General features: G+C 38.8%; 1 protein-coding gene across 2 annotated transcripts; it reads left to right on the plus strand.

Annotated features, from left to right (window-relative positions):
* METTL11B (methyltransferase like 11B) lies at positions 256–19018 on the plus strand. Of its 2 annotated transcripts, none has more exons than XM_005690631.3 (4): positions 256–489; positions 11263–11438; positions 16467–16716; positions 17461–19018. In XM_005690631.3, exons 1-4 carry the CDS (start codon positions 336–338, stop codon positions 17730–17732), a joined length of 852 nt encoding a protein of 283 aa, XP_005690688.2. In that variant the 5' UTR covers positions 256–335; the 3' UTR covers positions 17733–19018. The 2 variants fall into 2 exon arrangements, with proteins under 2 accessions (XP_005690688.2, XP_017915782.1); XM_018060293.1 differs by having other exon boundaries at positions 17509–19018.

Consider the following 19385-nt stretch of genomic DNA (forward strand, 5'->3'; position numbering starts at 1 on the left):
TGTGCTCCTGCTTGTTTGAAGTGGCAGCTAAAGGAGGGAGGTGTGCTTTTCCCTGGATGAAGCAGGATCTCGCTCAGCCTGTTTTCATCTTTACTTAGCACCTGCTGGCCTGGAGTGGTGTTGCCCGAGCAATCAGACAGTAGACGTGCCAAAAGTCTGACCTCCCTGTGTCTGCTGCCCCTCCCCCAAGCCCCATGACACCTCTCCTGATATAGATGGACAGGGGTTGGTTTAAAATGACAGTCTCAAGTTCGTGTAGGAAGAGAAAGTTAATTCAAAGAAACTGTCAGGCAAGCTTCCTCTCTCTGTAGGAATAATTATTATCCCCTTTCACCATGGCCCACCTGGGAGCCCACTTTGCCTTCAGATCCCGCTGGCAGAAGACCGATGATGAACTCTGTCGACATAGCATGTCCTTTATTCTTCACAAAGCCATTTGCAATGACTTCTTTCAGAGCTATCTCTACCTGCTGGAAAATATTCCCCTGGGTAAGTGAGTCAGAGCTCCTAGATAAGGGATAAGAAATGACTGGAGCCACTGTGTGAGGTTGTGGGGCTTTTCCAAAAGAAATTAGAACAAGGACACTTTTCAAATAAAAAGGACCCACAACCATTTAAATGGGCTTAAATGTTTCAATGGCATTCTTTTATGGAGAGTGCAAAGATCAAGTGCTGCCTGGAAGGTCAAGCCTCTATTTTGGGACTTCCGTGCACCGCAGACATGAGTAACTTGCTTCTCTGGGTGTTGGTTGCCTGAATATCAGGCTTGTAGAAATGAATTTCTTGAGTTTGAAAGGACATTTTGAATATTTGCAAAAGTTTAGAGGTGAGTAAATTAGGTAACTCAAAGATGAGAGTATTAACGCAATAGCATATCAACCAAGAATGAAAAAGAAGGGCTAAACAATAATAGATCAAGGTTGTTGGGGTGAGAGTGTGTCTGCGTGTGTATGCATGAGCACACACTCCACATAATGCTTTCTGGCCTTTCTGAGTTGCAATAATAGTCTGAGAGTTTAAAGGAGCTGATTTTAGTGTGATCTTTGAATGCTAAGAAAAAAACTGGGCAGTAGTCTGTCTCCATTTTAGTTATTACCTCTAGTTTTCAGGGAGTTGGACAATAGGGCAACATAAAGCTTATCTGGTTTGTCTACACTGCTTTTCTTAGCCTGTGTGAAAGCGGTTAGTTAAGCACACTCTCAACAGCCCTGAAGAGGAAATAACTTGTGATTAAAGAGTGAAGTATCCCCTTTGATTTATATTCCCCCAGTGAAAGCAGGAGCAGTATGTTTTGCCCCAGTCTGTTTTCTTAAGGTTCCTGAAAGCCCCATTGTACACTTGATGTGGGCAGGCTTTCCAGATGGGCAAGGAGCTACATAATTCTTTGTATTGCATTCAAGACTATATTACCAGCCTACCAAAGTCACTTTCTAAGTCCATTTCTGAGGGGAATCTTTAATTCTAGATATACAAATGGCTTCATCTCACATATATACACATATATATATATGACTGAACTGAACTGAACTGATATATATTCCTTATTCAAATTCTCATTTATGACTTTATTTGATCCTTATAACCAACCACATGATGAAATAGATAGGGTCAGCATTATTACTTTTCTATGCACCTCTCACTCTTGTTCCGTATACTATTTTTTCAAAATGAGGAAAAGAAAATTCAGAGATGATATCAGTCTAGATAGGTCTCACCTAGATACCAAAGCAAGAACCAGGGCTCTTTCTGGTAGACCACATTTTGTTGTTCAGTCGCTACGTTGTTCTCAATTCTTTGGGACCTCATGGACTGCAGCACTTCCGGCTCCACTGCCCTTCACTGTCTCCTGGAGTTTGCTCAAATTCATATCCTTTGCGTTGGTGATGCTATCTAACCATCTCATCCTCTGCCACCCTCTTCTCCCTTTGCCTTCATTCTTTCCCGGTTTCAGGATCTTTTCCAACGAGTACATTCTTTGTGTCAGGTGGCAAAAGTATTGGAACTTCAGCTTCAGCAACAGTCCTTCCAATGAATATTCAGAGTTGATTTCCTTTAGGACTGACTGGTTTGATCTCCTTGCTGTCCACAGGATCTCACGAGTCTACTCCAGTGACATAATTCAAAAGCATCAATTTTTCGGTGCTCAGCTTGCTTTATGATCCAAACTCTCTGATCTACCCATAAGTAATTCCTTTAGAACATAGTGGACATCTCATCTGTATCCAAATGGAAAAATTAGAGCAGTTTATTTGGAAGATGATGATGTTCTGACCACTCCATATATTTTGTCAGACCACTGGAGACACTCTTTGGACGATACCTCAGTAACAGTACCTTGTTGGCTCATGTTGCGTTAGTCTGGCAAAAGATATAAATTCAATGACTTATAAGAGACATGCTAAGGGGTAGATGACTGCCAAATTTTAAAAATAATTATTAGAGGTTAAACCTCATCTCTGAAAGTAGCTAAAGATGAATTTAAAAGACCCTAATAAGTATTTATTAGAAAAATTAAATGGCCCCTAACTAATAATTAATTGCAAGTTTCCAACATCCTGAGTTCAAATTCTGGCACTGCTACTGACAGAGAAATCACCCCTGCAAGTTGCTAATCTCTGAGCATCATTTTCTTCAAAACTGTGGGGCTGTTGGAGTATTAAATACAATTATATATGTGAAACTCATCAATGCTCAGTAAGCAGTAGCATTTCATTTCCTTCCTTAGATCCAGCTCTCTTTAAAGTTACCACACACCCTTCCTTAGAACAGGCATTACCGAAGATGAGCTTAATTCGGTGTATGAGAGTTTTCAGGCTTCGGTGGATATTAATGTTTTCACTTTGGAAGTGAAAGTCAGCCAGTGGAAGCACTCCTTCCCCAGCCCTCACTGGGCTGTTTTAGAGTTGGCTTCCCCTCCTCTTGATGATTTCAAGACTTCATAGAAATGAAAATAAAGCCCTTCTTTTAAAAGACTGGGGACCCTACTGTAGCGTCTGCACAGAGAGTTTGTTGTTTGGAGTAATTATGGGAAGAATGGAGGCTAACCAGACTCTTTGATTCCTTCTTTCCTTCCTTCCTCCCTCCAACTGCCTGCGTTAGGCAGTCAGCCTCACACCAGCTCCCTGTGAAGTGACATTCAGTCATGGGGACACTTGCCGAACTATCCTGGCTAACTTCAGTGATTCCTGGAGAAGCAAGAGCATGCATATGCAAAGTCTCCAATGGAACTCTTAGCTATGCCATTGACTATGACAGGTCTTCACAAAGAAATGGAAACATGTTTGTTACTATTCTCAGTGTTTGTATATATTAATTATGTCTGTTAATCCTCTCAACATCTGTATTAGGTGGTGGTGTTATTTTCTCTCTCCTGAATCTGAGGAACTGATCCACAGAGGAAGTAAGTAACTGGCAAAGATCACACAGTGATGAGTGTGGAGCAGGATTAGCACCCAGGCCAGTTGAGCTTTTTAACCACAAAATCATGCTGCCTCCCAGTGTAAATGGCAACTTGACTAATGAGGGGAGCACTCTAAGTTTTACCAAATTTTTCCAACTGACAGGAATATAAAAAATAGTCCATGAGGAGCACTGGCTTTCTATTGAAGAAATCAGAAAGATGGGTAAGCCAGTGAATGGGTTCATATAATCTAGTTATACCAGCCCAAATTCAGCTACAGGTCTGGAGTGAATGAATTTGTCATAGGCGGCTGTTTGTGAACAAATGGGTAGTAGAGTAGGAAAACAATTTATGTAAATCTCCAGTTTGTATAACAGTGTGGGCCTGTATACAATCCAACTTGGAGGTATATACATAAGCCAACTCCTCAGTAATTCTTTTAGCACTATCCACAGCATATTTTTAAGGACACAGAAGTCAGTGAATATTTATTCATTATATAATGTGCAAGAATCTATTACTCCTGGACATTGTTAAAGGCTTAGTCTAACTTGGCACTTAGAATAATACTTCCATGCAGTTTAGCAAAAGGAACAAAGGCTTTACATTTAAATAAGTTTGGGTTAGGACTTGGCTGTGACACTTCTTTTCTCCATAATATTGAGCATGTTACTACCTTTTTCTGACTTTTTTCATCACTTACCTGTAAAATAGTGATTACAATTCCAGTTTTTGTGAGGATTAAGAGAGATAACATGAAGAGATGACATTAAAGTGCCTTGGCATAATGTCAGGCACAAGGGATGTACCTACTAATGGTTATTAACTCCCCTTCACTTACCTCTTTTTAGAAGAATTAGGCTCTGAGGAAGGAATTGAGAACAATGGTAACAGCTTTGTTATCACAATTAAAACCTAGAATTAATAAAAACATTCCCTACAATACACTGCTGCTGCTGCTGCTGCTGCTGCTAAGTTGCTTCAGTTGTGTCCGACTCTGTGCGACCCCATAGACGGCAGCCCACCTCAGCATACAACTTTTGGCATTTTGCAAATTGATTTCATCCCTGTGGAAAGCATGGCTGCACACCTCACTGTGCAGTGATACATTTTCCAAATGTTTATTGTTGCCTTTGCAATACCAATTATGTAAGACCATTTTTCATTTTAAAGAAATGAAGAAGTGGATAATTTTCCTTTCTTTAGCAGACCATCCTACACACAGTATTAAATGGGTAAAATATGGATTTTGGATTTAAATAGAACTAGGTTTAAATCCCAGTTGTGTCACTCACTAGTTGGCAATCTTTAACCTCCTGATGTCCTCTTTTCTTCTGGAGAAAGTCACATCTATCTTATATATTCAGTGAGACATAAATGCTAGCATATATAGTACATATATACATGTTTGATCAGTGATGATTACTAATTTTTATTATTTGGTTTGCCTAATTAGGAAAATCAATATATCCTCCTATAGCTTTCCATTAACTACAAAAAGTGTGACCTGTGTGTGATTATGTTGTGTGTGCGTGCATGTGCTCAGTTGTGTCAGACTCTTTGCGACTCCGTGGACTGTAGCCTACCAGGCTCCTTTGTCCATGGACTTCTCCAGGCAAGAATACTGGAGTGGGTTGGCTATTCCCTATATCCATTCACTACTTTGTTGAACCTGTTATTCAAAGAACAAAAAACTAGACAATATTCATTTATTCAGCGAACACTCAAAGGAGGCCTGCTGTGGGTCAGCAGGTTGGTAAGTCCTGGGGTTATAAGGATAAAGATAGAGCTTTATCCTGAGGGTTTAATGTAGGGGAGAGATGCGCACAGATAATTTTCATGGAATGTGGCGACAGGGACGGGCATCACTACAGGATGCTGCAGAGGGAGGTACAGAGGAGGCCTGGTGACTGCTGGATCCGCTTCTGACTCTTCCGATGCAAAATCTCTCCATGAAAACTCTGCCCCCAGTATCTTTGTATTCTGACCTTTTCACATTCAACAGCGAGTTAGGTAGAACACTCAAGTAGGAATTAAAGAGGAAGACATTTGGCCAAGTGGGTATGGAATATGATGTGCAGCGGGAACTTGTATACACCCTTGCTGGAGTGGGGAACGTGTATTTTCCCTCCCTCCTCACCTTTCTTTACCTTACTTGTGTTGAAGGCTGAAAAGAATTTGTGTGCTCAGTTGTGTCTGACTCTTTGAGACCCTATGGACTATAGTCCACCAGGCTCCTCTGTCCTGGGATTTCCTAGAAAAGAATAGTGGAGCAGGTTGCCATTTCCTCCTCCAGGGGATCTTCCTGACCCAGGGATTGAATCTGTGTCTCCTGCATTCATAGGTAAAATCTTTTCCACTGAGCCACCTGGGAAGCCCTGAAATAGCCCTCAGTCAAAAAGGAAAAAGACCACTAACACTTTCAGGGTTGAGAGTGCATCATTTTACAGGCAAGGAACCCTCGACTCCTAAAGCATTCAGGGAAGAAATAAAACCTAGAGGGACTCTCAGGGTAATTCTAAGGCTTGTTAATGATGACTTTCTAGTATTCTGGCACACACAGACCTTTGGATTCTACCAGGAACACTGATAAAATTCCACTCCCTCCTACTCTTTCTTGTGGATGAGAAAACCGATTAGACTTTGGTGTTTTTTAGATTCCACATATAAGTGAGATCATACATTATTTATCTTTCTCTGTCTGATTTATATCATTTAGTATAATGCCCTCGAGGTCCATCTGTGTTGTCACAAATGGCAGAATTGTCTTCCTTTTATGGCTGAGTAATATTCTATTGTACCTAGACACATTTTCTTTCCTTCCTCCCTTCCTTTTATCTTTCCTCCTTCCGTTCTTAATTTTTACTGTCACTTCTTTAATGGTTAAATTGAGAAGTTATCACCTACAAATCTCTTTTATGGAAAACCTTATATTTCCTAAAGGCATCTCCTAGTTGGGCTTTCTTTCCTCTCCTAAATAAAAGACTAACTTGATCCAGTATTCTATCTCAAATCATTTCAAACTTACTGTTTAAATCTAGCCTAGATATCCTCTGAAGACTCTAAGGTCAATTTCCAGTTGACAAATAGGTCTAATATATAGCATAAAGTCTAAAATAGTTATATACAACCCTACTAAAAAAAAAAAACCAAAAAAGAAAATTGAGAAGGTATTCAGCAAGCATAAACACTATGCTCTCAACAAATCTTTCTTAGAGGGTTCACAAGATCTTTGTTCTTCTTCAGGGCAAATTCACATGTACTTTATTTTTCTTTTTGTAACATTGGAAATTCCTTGGAAGTTCAGCTTATAATGTAGGTCAAGAAATAAGCACCATGTTATATCAAGAGCTAATAGAGTGTCTAGCCTCTGGTTTAGACTACACCAAGTGTCACAAAAACATTGCAATCCCACAAGAATAAGCCACTAGATGTATTTCTATAATAAAAAGGCATAGGCTGATGTTTGATTACCTTATCAATCAACTGGCACCATTGCAGGAGCTATCAGGAGGGGAGTACCTGGGGCTGGACATTACACCTCATATATCTTTTTAGTGAAATGTTCCTGTCAATTAGGTGACAAGCCCATAACCATAAAAACTTACCTATTGAGTCTGACCCCTGCTGAGCTTGGAATTCACTTGTGGTCTAAATGTTGCTGGCATAATGGACCATTCCCATATTCAGATTAAAGGTTTTAATAAACTCCAACTAGTTGACTTAAGCAGGTGATGATGAGAGTGGTTGTTTTGCTGCTTTGGTTGGATCAACAAGAGAGCACTGGGCTGTGGCTTACCTGTGGCTTGCCCCAGAAGCATTCATCTCTGGGAGGACTTTGTGAGTTGTGATTTCTTAACCTGATTTTCTGAGACATCCAGACGAATTTGGAACAGTCGTGTTTTTTTGGCCTGGTGATGCTTAATTTTTGCTGTCCCTGTTGAGTTTATAAGCATTCGTTGTATTCATTATATGTCATTGTTGACATAACACTTTACTGAGTGCTAGGGAAGGGGGACTGGTGTCGGTACCCAATGATTTTGAACATGAGGACATTCCTTTTAAAGTTATATTTTCTCAATCAGATGCTCCTTGTATATAAAATGTCAAAAAATCTATATATTTATTAATAGTTTTAAAAGGTTTGTATTTTTAAAATGACAATCTATTGTTCAGTTCAGTCGCTCAGTCATGTCTGACTCTTAGCGACCCCATGAATTGCAGCATGCCAGGCCTCCCTGTCCATCACCAACTCCTGGAGTTTACCCAAACTCATGTCCATTGAGTTGGTGATGCCATCCAACCATCTCATCCTCTGTCATCCCCTTCTCCTTCAGCCCTCAATCTTTCCCAGCATTAGGGTCTTTTAAAATGAGTCAGTTCTTCACATCAGGTGGCCAAAGTACTGGAGCTTCAGCTTCAACATCAGTCCTTCCAGTGAACACCCAGGACTGATCTTCTTTAGGATGGACTGGTTGGATCTCCTCGCAATCCAAGGGACTCTCAAGAGTCTTCTCCAACACCACAGTTCAAAAGCATCAATTCTTCGGTGCTCAGCTTTCTTCACAGTCCAACTCTCACATCCATACATGACTACTGGACTATTTATTAACAGTTTTAAAAGGTTTATATTTTTAAAATGACAATCTATTGTACTAATTAACATATACAGGAAATATAGTATATAATATTGTTAGTCTCTAGAAAATAACATACATGTGTTCTGATTCCTATTCCTTTTAGCAAATTCATGATCACTCAAGGGTCTAAATATTGGCCTCAGCATCTTCAAGGTAGGAAATAATGATGTAACTCCACAGATGAAATATACTACGATGGATAGAAGGAAGGTTTATTGGATTTTTAACTTTTAGAATAAAAATTTGGAACTATGCAACCTTTGTTCAATTCAGAGCCATGTGGTACATTAATCCAATGTCACAATCTTGGTGTTCCTAGTAAAGTTTAAATAGATTCTCTTTTCTTATACTCCTTCTATGTACAATTATGTCATATTTTGGTTTGCTTCATATCCTGATTGTAACTTTTTTTTTATACAGTTGTATGTTTTACTTGGAGCATTCAACTGTCTTTTATTTTTGTTGAGGTTAAAAATATGTCTTCCTAAGGATATTACTCATGTCTTCTCGCTTCTGCCCTACTATCTATTGCCCAGAATCCAGTTCATTTTATTTCCTGAAGATATTTTTTGAAGCCAATGCTTTCTGTGATAGTATAAACTGATTTCTTTCTAGATCTAATAATATTTACCATTTTGGGATTTCTTTTCATTGGATTCCTGGGTTAATTGTGTTGTCTTTCATGATATATCGTCTCAATTTTAACCCTCACTGAGCTGGAATATAGCTTCGAGAAACTTCTGAAGAATGAATATGGGAGGTAAATATTCTCTCACCATTTGAATGGTAACATATTTTAGCTTCAAAATAATTTTCCCTTAAAATATTGATGACACTGTTTTTCGGTGTTTCTGATGAGATCTGTGTTATAAGCCTGAGTCTACTCCTTTATGGCTGCCAGGTAAAATATGAGGTCAGTTAAATTTGAATTTAAGATAATCAACAAACAATTTTTTAGTAAAAGTATGTCCCATGCAATGTGTGATATTTTGAGCATATTTATACTAATAAATTATCCATTGATTATCTAAAATTCAAAAGCAATTGCATGTCTTATATTTTTATTTGCTCTATCTGGCAACCCTGCTTGAAATTCAGCAAACCTTTTCCCTATAAATAACTTAATAATCTTCTCATTTCTCTTGGTGTTTTGAAATTTCCTACATATATATATAAATGTGACTTTATTTTTAATAAAAAATTTTCATAAATAAAAAATTATTTTTATTTCAAGTATATTTAAGTATTTTTAAATTAATTTATTTATTTTATTTGGAGGATACTTTATAATATTATGGTGGTTTTTGCCATAGAGTGACATGAATCAGCCAGGTTTTTAAAATCCTTATTGGTTAGTACTTCTGGACCTTACAATCTCTTTCAGCTTTGAGAAATTTTATCTATTTTTTCTGTAATATTTTTCTTCCCTTCATTTTCTGTTTTTGAGAATCTTAATTAGCTTGACGTTGGGTCTTCTGAATTAAATCTTTATAGCTTTAATATTTTTACTTCTGTTTTCTGAATCTACCTTTTCCTTTATGTCCTGATTTGTTTACTCAATGTTAACTCCAAATCTTTACTCAATATTAACTCCAAAGTTTTTGGCAATCAAAATTCTAATTTCTAAGAATTCTTTATTATGTTTTACATTGTTATTTTCTTGACATCTTATCTTCAATTTATGGATGCACCTGTTCTCATCTCTCCTCCTGGATATAAATTTTTGCTTGGTTTTGGTTTAAATTCTCATTAATTTCCTGGATTATTTCTATTTCTTTTGGAGTCAGTTTTGATTGTTTATCTCTTTTTTTGTTTTTCAGACATTCACCCTCATGTATTTGGAAGTCATTTTTTATCCATGGTTAGGGATGAAGGACAAGGTACATGATTTTAGGTCGTGGAGAAGATTTCCTCTGTTATATACTTCTCCACTGAATAGAAAGGATGCCCAGAAGCTCTACATATGCCAGTTGACCTTACCAGACTCTGATGAATGTGAGCAGATGAGGTGCCTGGAACCTTCTATATGCCAGAATTACTATTTTAGGATCCCAACACTAATGGGTCTAGTTATCCTTTTTTTTTCTTTTTTTAGAGAAGAAACTATTTACCCCCCTTAGATTATAGCTGTGCTGCTTGTCACTTTTGGGAGGGAGTGCATTGGTCACCTCCCAGTTTGCCTACAGGCAGATTTTAAATTAACTTTTATTTCCTTTGCAGATGTCCTAAGCTGTAAATTCTACAGTTTTGTTCCATCTGCTTTTTGTCTGCCAGAAATTTGTTGAAATCATGAATTCATTGGTGGTCCCTCCTCATTTTCTTCATTGTTACAGACTGAGTTTATTAAAACAATTCATGGGGAGTATTGGGAATGAGAGAAGACAAATGGATGGATTCAGTTTATAATCTTGAACAAAAAGTTCCTCCCTTTCATCTCACTTTCTATAATTTCCTTCTGAATGTTCTCTAATGAAAATATTTTATATCTGCAAGGATGCATTTTAATTTACAAATCACATTTAAGTGCATACTCATTTACCCTTCAGAAGTGGGAACACATGTTTTTATGAAAATAAATGTTTAAAAATAATACCTCACTTCTTTTCTGAAATAATGATATAGTGTATGTGAATGTGCCTAGTATAATACCTAGTACAAAATAGTTGCTCAAAAAATATTATATTTTTTAGTATTTTATTTTCAGAACTTAGGGCTCAAGCACATTTTCTGTCATGTTGGTACAAAGAGATATATGGGTATGAATTGCTTGAAAAAGAAATGAAAAAAATACCTATCCCTAATCTACCTTGTGGTTAGAAGTAAGGATTAGTGATCAAATTTCCATAACATATTTTAAGGTCAAAGATAAAACTTACTGTGGAACTTGTGAAATTATTTATTCTACTGTAGCAAATACTATTGAATAGTTTTAAACACAGTGACAAGCTATTTTGAAAATTAAATTCTAGGTTTATTAAATCATGAAAATGCCACAAGTCTGATTTATACATGAGGAGCCTGAAGATCACAGGGGTTGAGAAGTTTACCCAAGGTTAAATAGCAAGTAAATAACTGAGCTAGAACTCAAACCCAGATCTTCTGACATCAAATGAATACCCTTTCCTCCATACCACCGATTTGCAGACTTCTAAGAGGAAATTCGCTGCATGATAAGAATGAACTTGTTTTGTCACGTAAATGTTAACAATGTTTTATTTTCAGTGAAATTGTATGCTTTAACAAGTCAAGTCATCAATGGTGAGATGCAGTTCTATGCCAGAGCTAAACTCTTCTATCAAGAAGTACCAGCTACAGAAGAGGGTATGATGGGAAATTTCATTGAACTGTCCAACCCAGATATCCAGGCCTCTCGGAAATTTCTCAGGAAATTTGTTGGGGTGAGTATCCAACTGTAGTTTGATTAGGAAGCAAAGTTCTTGCAAACAATGAGCTCACATGCTTCTGTGTTGTCCCTTCAGTCATATGAAAGCCAAATGGGTGAGCCACGAGTTTAGTGTGAAAGCCTGTTTTAAGAGGTTCAAATGGCTCCCACAGTAAAGCGTCTGCCTGCAATGCAGGAGACCCAGGTTCGATTCCTGGGTCGGGAAGATCCCCTGGAGAAAGAAATGGCAATCCACTCCAGCACTCTTGCCTGGAAAATCCCATGGACGGAGGAGCATGATAGGCTACAGTCCATGGGGTCACAAAGAGTCAGACAGGACTGAGCGACTTCACTTTCACTTTCACATTAAATGACTGGTTTATCCTAGTTAGCATTTCACTTTCCTAGCACCAGCTTACTTATTATGCTTCAGGAGAAGGTGAACTAGCAGCGTTAATATTACAAGTAGTAGATTAAGAAGACTTCTCTTTCAGATCCCATAGATAAGCAATTGACACTCAGATGACTGATGAAAGATCATGCCATTTGGGATCTTGGGGTGATTTACTGAGTCTCTGTAATAAAAATTCAACATTGTAGGGAAATGCAGCCTTATGTTTAGTTTAAAAATGGTAAGTATAGTAGAATATCTTTATATTATTTTCTACACAGTTGAGACATTGCCTTGAAAAAATGTGATCCCTTTATAGACTTGGTGTTGGGTAAAACTCCACTTCCTGACTTTCAGGCCACATGGAGATGAGTCATATATTTTAGGAGCCAGAATCTTGGGCCCCAGAGTTATTATGGTTCTTACGGTATAAACCACCTTGGGTTTACTCTTAAATTCTCTTAAACCTCAATTTTCTTACCTATGTCTAGAGTATAACCACAGACCCTATCTTGTAGGATAATGTGAAGCTCAAATGAGATAATATATGTCAAATGTTTACTTTAGTGCACCCAATTATTATGCAATATAGCTCATTTATTGCTACTACTAATAACAAGCTTTCGTATAATTCAGTCATTGTACTTTATGGAGCTTCATTTAGTTGGGGCTTCCCTGGTGGCTCAGGTGGTAAAACATCTGCCCGCGATGCGGGAGACCCAGTTTCGATCCCTGGGTCAGGAAGATCCCCTGGAGAAGGAAATGGCAACCCACTTTAGTACTCTTGCCTGGAAAATTCCATGGACGGAGGAGCCTGGTAGGCTGCAGTCCATGGGGTTGCAAAAATTTGGACAGAGCTGAGCGACTTCACTTTCACTTTTCCCTTTAGTTTTTAGAACAGACAACCCACATAATAAAGCTGCTGTTGGTTCTACTGAGAATAAAGTCCTAACTAGCAAACAGGTTTTGTTCCAATTCACTATGAAGTTATTCATCTGAAATTTGGACTCCATTTTATTCTGATGAAGGAACCATTAAGAATATTACAAATATTTGGGATTAGGTTGTCAACCTATTTAGAAGCATAGTATTAATAATTTCCCTAGTGTTGAGGTGAGGTTCACTTTATATCCAACTTTCTCTGAAGTACCCTTTGCCTGAGTACAGAAAAATAGGATCAGGTTGGAGCAGTCATTGGGGCAAAGTGTCTGGACATCAGCTGTGGCCATAAGGGAATACCAAACTAGAGATGATGGCTGTGGTTGTTTATAGATCAGGTTAATCTGGAATATTTTAAAATCAGTGTTACTGACTGACTTCACCAAGCACATTATCTGATAGTCACTCTGATGAGCACTTTAGAAGCACTGTCTTATTTGTTCTTCATAATAATTTGGGGAGGTAAGTACTATTATTACTTCTCATTTTCATGCTTGGGGAAACTGAGGCTTATAGAGATTAAGTATGTTTTCAAGGTTACACAGTTAGTAAGAGACAGAGCTGGGACTCATGCCTGGCAAGGTCTGTCTGATACCAAATTCCCAGCTCTTATCCACAACATATTTTTTCCATTTGTCTCATGAAGCAGAAAAATCCCTGCTCTGTGTGTGTGTGTGTGTGGACCACAGACCTCAACTCTCCCCCAATCTGGCCAAGAGCAATCCTTCCTGCTCGCCTCGAGGTGAGGCTGACTTTGATCCCAGTGCATTTCAGAAGCTTAGTTAGTAATCCAGCTGTCTTGTCACTCCATGTGGAATGCCAAACTGACCACAGGGATGCTGCTCAGACAGAGCCCATACACAGGCCCACGGACCTGGGAAAGGAAATAGCCTTCTGCTGGCATATTTATGTTGGAAATGAGCAGTCTGCTCTTTTCAAACAAATATAAGGAGTCCTTCTTAGTAGACAAGGCTCATTGTGAAGCTGTGACCTCAAAGTACAAACATAGTCTTTTTAAAGAAATGATATTTTGGTACTTTGACCTTAATAATATGCTAAATTAGTATCCAGGTCAAGATACAAGGAGTTTGGGAACATGAGTATCTGACATGATTTATCCTTGTGTCAACTGGGAAAAGGCAGATTGTTTAATTTAAAGTTTTGCTTTCCTTTCAACACTTAGTGACCTGGGACAGTGGGAAAACACTTTTAAACTTGTTGCAAATGTGCTTACTTTAGCAAATAAACAAACGATACCAAGATAATATCAATGGCATAGCTGATAACATTCCTTACTTTTAGCTTTTTGAGGAGAAGGTAAAAATTTATAAAAAGTAATTGGTATTTGATGATTTTATCTCTTGATATTTCTCAGTGATTGGATGACTGAAAAATCGGGGGCTAACTGTATTTCATGGTTTTTATACAGTGGTATTTAACACTTTATTTTCAAACTTCAGTGGAAAGAAGGTAAAATAATATTCTTTGAAACAAAAGACACAGACAGAATCAAATGAAAATGAAATTTCCAAGAGTATTTTACTATTTTATATAAATCCATAAATATGAAGCTAGGATAATAAAAGTGAAGTTCTGCAATCACACATTTATGTGGTTTTGGTCACATTCACGGAGGTGCATCAAATTTCAATCCAAGCACAGTAATAAGCAGCCATAGTGTCCAAGAGAGTAGAGATGTTGTCCCAGAGGTCAATCTTTAAATGTCTCTTCTCGGAGGCAGAGCATGAGAATGTGAGAAAGAGGGAAAAAACTTGGTGCCAGGATATGCGAGGCTGTGCCAAACACGGGGAATGGCATGGAATAAAGACAACTAGGCAGCAGTGGTGAGGGGCCAAGGCGGACAGGACTTGAGTAAAAGGCATCTTCTGTGTTTTTGTATAACAGTTTTTGTATATTAGTGTATTTGGGCATACGTATGTGCTCAGCCACCTCATTCGTGTCTGACTCTTTGTGACACATTGGACTGTAGCCTGCCAGGCTCCTCTGTCCACAGGGATTCTCCAGTCAATACTGGAGTGGGTTGCCATGCCCTCCTCTGGGGGATCTTCCAACTCAGGGATTGAACCCGCGTCTCTTATGTCTCTTGCACTGGCATTAGGGTGCTTTACCACTAGCATTGTAGGCAGATTCTTTACTGTCTGAGCCACTAAGGAAGCCCAGTTGTTTTGTATATAACTGTTGTTTCAAGGATAGCTACAGTCAAATATCATACATACATAAACACACACACACATATATACACATATAACACGTTTATTTCATAGATAAATAAATATGTTGTGTGTGTGTAAATATGTATATTACTTTATAGAAGCACATTTGAGAAGGTTTTCATTGGCTGATATCCTGCTATCTCTACTAACTATTCATCTTTCACTGTCAGTTAATTGAATTCAGAATTTTACTTTTAAAAAGTGTAAGGGCTTTTTGTCCAATAAGTCATGTGGTTTCTGATACAAAAGCAGAAACAATTTTCAGCATGAAAAGAGACAGGGGGACTTTGCTGCAACTACCTTTTATCCTCATAAATGTGCTCTATGCCAGCGAGGCTGAGTTTGAAGTGAAATTCTGGCCCGAGAATGGAACGGATTGCATGTCCGCAGTTCAGGTCCTAAAAATTATCTTCCGCACAAGAATAGTGGATGATTCAGAGCCCTCAAAATCAGTTTTGAAAAAATGAATTTTAGTCATCCACTCCAGTATGAATTGAAATGTGTTCACTGCATGAATTTGAAAAGCAATTTTAAAAGTCTGAAAGATTCTCTCTGCTTTGCTCTCTCTTTTTCCACAAGGCAATAAGCAGGTCCATTTGTTATGGATTTGACCCAAACTGGCAATTAACAAAGTTCTACTTTCATAGGACTTTAAATGGCCCACTTCTTATAAAACATTACCTAGTTCTCAAACCTAAGACATTTTCTAAAATCTTATTTTTTAATTCTTTGAAAGACCTATAACTGGATAAAATAAAGAAGGCAAAAACTAGACATGTTTGGATATGTTTTGAAAAAAGTCATTGAATGTTTTATAACTTGACTCTGGCAGTGGGTGCGGGCATTCTAAAGTTGCTTCAGTGTTATGACTCTGTGCTACCGTATGGATTATAGCCTGCCAGGCTCCTCCGTCCAAGGGTTTCTCCAGGCAAGAATACCTGAGTGGGTTGCCAAGCCCTCCTTCAGGGGATCTTCCCATCCCAGGGATTGAACCCATGTCTCTTATGTCTCCTGCATTGGCAGGAGGGCTCTTTATCACTAGTGCCACCTGGGAAGTCCACGGTAGTGGGTACATACCTATATACATTTGTCCAGATTCCTTGAATGGTACATTTACAACAGTACATTAAATTTTATGTGTGTGTGTGTGTTAGTTGCAATGTCATGTCTGACTCTTTGCAACCCCATGGACTGTAGCGTGCTAGGCTCCCCTGTCCATGGAATTCTCCAGGCAAGACAACTCCAGGCAAGAATAATGAGTGGGTTGCCATTCCCTTCTCCAGGGGATCTTCCTGATGTAGGGATCAAACCGAGGTCTCTTACATTGTAGGCAGATTCTTTACTGTCTGAGCCACCAAGGAAACCCACATTTAATTATATGAACTTGACCTAAATTAAGTTTACCTAAAGAGGTAACTGAGTGTCAAGACTCAGGGTGAATGTCTGTCATTGGACTGTTCCACAAGGTACCTTTCTGCAGGGGCCTGGGAGAGCTGGGACAGACTGTGCCTTGGACTGCGGCTCTGGGATAGGAAGGGTCAGCAAGCATGTCCTGTTGCCGGTTTTCAACACCGTCGAACTGGTGGACATGATGGAATCATTCCTCCTCGAAGCACAGAACTACTTGCAGGTCAAAGGCGACAAGGTAGAAAGCTACCACTGCTATAGCCTGCAGGAATTCACACCCCCACTGGGAAGATATGATGTCATCTGGATTCAGTGGGTCATTGGTTAGTTCTGCATGGCATTGCATCTTCCCTTCTCCCCGCTAACTGGAGGACTTGTGGAGGCAGAGCAAGGACACAAAGCGATATTTGGCTCTAGCTGCACTTAGAATAGTTAGCTAGTCTAACATATAATGGGAACTCCCCCCGAGCTCTGGTCCTCTGGATTCTGCCCCTAACATCCACTGAACAAGGCTGGTGATTCCCATTCTTAGGATGGAGTGTCTTTGTACCAACCTAAATCCTAGAAGAAAACTGAATATTTGAAAAACTTTAAAAAGTGTATCCCCATTATTGACAAACCTTGGCTTTCTTAGATTTAAATTCTCAGGAAATGAGATAGCAGTGAATTAGATTTTGATCTGAGTGTGTATGTGTGTGTGTGTGTGTGTGTGTGTGTGTGTGTAAGACACAGAGGAACAATGGCAGAGTTGAGCTGTTCAGCAGACATGGAGTGAATCCAAGGGATGAGCAGTGGTTTATTTTGTGCCTGGGAGGTAGATAGACTAGGTTGGTATAATAGCTGTTTTACAGACAGTGTACTGATTCTCCTCAAAGAGGATACCTGTCCTCTTACCTAAATTCTCAAAGCCTCCGCAACAAAACAATTCAGGCTATGAAATAATTCATGAATGAGTCAACAAACAAGCTCCCGATTTGTAGCCTTGTGGCCGTTCAGTCTTTCCTACTCACCTCCTTCCCCACCCACCCTTTCATCCTGTTCCCCCATTTACTTGGCCTCACCTGTAGGGTACCTGACTGATAAAGACCTTCTTGCGTTTCTTTCCCGGTGCCGAGATGGCCTGAAGGACAACGGCATCATCATACTGAAGGACAATGTGGCCCGGGAGGGCTGCATCTTCGATCTCTCTGACAGCAGCGTGACTCGGGACATGGACATCCTCCAGACCCTCATTAGGAAGAGTGGGCTGGTGGTGCTAGGCCAGCAAAAGCAGGACGGCTTTCCAGAGCAATGTGTCCCGGTGTGGATGTTTGCACTGCACAGCGATGGAAGCTCCTGACCAGCTGCCGGAGTGAATGACTGCACTGCACAGAGGTGCTTTGGGAAGAGTGGCCCTCCTCTAATTCACAAGTTACACCCCTTGTGATCCATGGAGGAATGAACAGAAGGGAGACAATGTATGTTTCAAAACAGTTGATGTCACATTTCCACTAATTATGTAAGTACATGCACACACGCTGTGACTTTTCCAAAAGATAAATGGAATGTGACATCTGGAAAAACATCTAAACTGTACCAGTGTACCCATAAAAACAGGGAAGGGAGCAATGTTCACAAAATATAAACTGCGTTGGTCTCTGAAGGTTTGCATGAAAGAGTAGTTTAGGGTGGGTGGGATAAAGTCTAGACCACCTTTCTCTGCCCTCATGCTAGATGCTTTGCCCTTCCTTCCTCTTTGGGAATATTACTTCTCTTAGACAAAAATCTCCCCCTAATTAAGAAAGCACCAGTCAAAATAACCTTGTAAAACAATTCCACTACTTAATTTTGTCTTTAGCGGAATAAAAGAATATGGTTTCACTTTCTATTTGGGGTCAGTTTCTCTGCCCAATGATGTAATATGGATGTAATTTCATAACAGAAGTCTGCATTTCAGTGATGGGGAAGTGTCTCCTTTCAGGAGAAAATGTTTTACCCTTGAAATTTCAGCTGTGAACATATAAGTGAATGTCATTGATAATCTAATTTTAGTCACTGGCTTCTAACACAACTTGCTTCATTGCAGTTGCTCCTGTTTCCTTGATTGATATGAATGTACACTGGAAAGATATAAGAAATGGTAAACCTGAAAACTGAACTAACTGCATTAGTTTAATTAATTAGCTTAACTAAAAATATCTAAAATCTTTCAAAAACAAAAATGTAATTTAATTTCTATTAGCAGAATGTTTAAATATAACTTCTATTTTATTTAAAATGCTCTAAAGCCTTCATGTGAAGGATTTATTTGTCTTTTGATGTATTATATATTGAGTCTTCTATGAAATACAATCAATTTAAGTAAAGAAAATCTGTTAAATGCATATGTTATCACCCTAAAATCATGTTTGTAAGTCATAGCTCTAAATTAGGAGGAAAATAATTATTATAAAACACTATGTTGATATAGCATGAGTTAGTAGTTTGATTTTATGTCCTGGAAAATTATGTCACTCTGCCACTGGCACCTTCCAGCTGCAGTATGTCATTCACAACATTTTAGGGTAATGTAACAAAATGTGAGTTAAAACCATTGCTGGAGAAACCAGAGACCAAAATTAAATAAAACGGTGAATCATTACCAAACAGGATTACTGTGACAAAACAAGAATTCTCATGTTTTCATCCTCTGTGTATTGAAAAAAAAATTAACTAAATCTTCCTTTTCAGCCCATCCTAGGCATTTTCTGCTTCTTTTACACCTAGCACCCTTATTCTCTTACTTCTTGACTTTCTGCTTTGCAAGTACTCACATGCTGATTGACACAGTTGTCCATTCCTCAGCATCCCGGTTCCTGAGCTCAAGGAGGAAATAACATAATTGTCCCATTAATATGAATACATGAGTTCCAGAAAAACATCTATTTCTGCTTTATTGACTATGCCAAAGCCTTTGACTGTGTGGATCACAGTAAACTGTGGAAAATTCTGAAAGAGATGGGAATACCAGACC

The sequence above is a fragment of the Capra hircus genome, chromosome 16, assembly GCF_001704415.2.
Source record: "Capra hircus breed San Clemente chromosome 16, ASM170441v1, whole genome shotgun sequence".
NCBI lineage: Eukaryota > Metazoa > Chordata > Mammalia > Artiodactyla > Bovidae > Capra > Capra hircus.

Coding starts and splice junctions, on each gene's coding strand:
- METTL11B (XM_005690631.3), top strand. CDS start 336: ATGGCCCACCTGGGAGCCCACTTTGCCTTCAGATCCCGCTGGCAGAAG. Junction 11,439..16,466: donor TTCTCAGGAAATTTGTTGGG/GTGAGTATCCAA, acceptor ACCTTTCTGCAG/GGGCCTGGGAGAGCTGGGAC. Junction 16,717..17,460: donor CTGGATTCAGTGGGTCATTG/GTTAGTTCTGCA, acceptor CCTCACCTGTAG/GGTACCTGACTGATAAAGAC.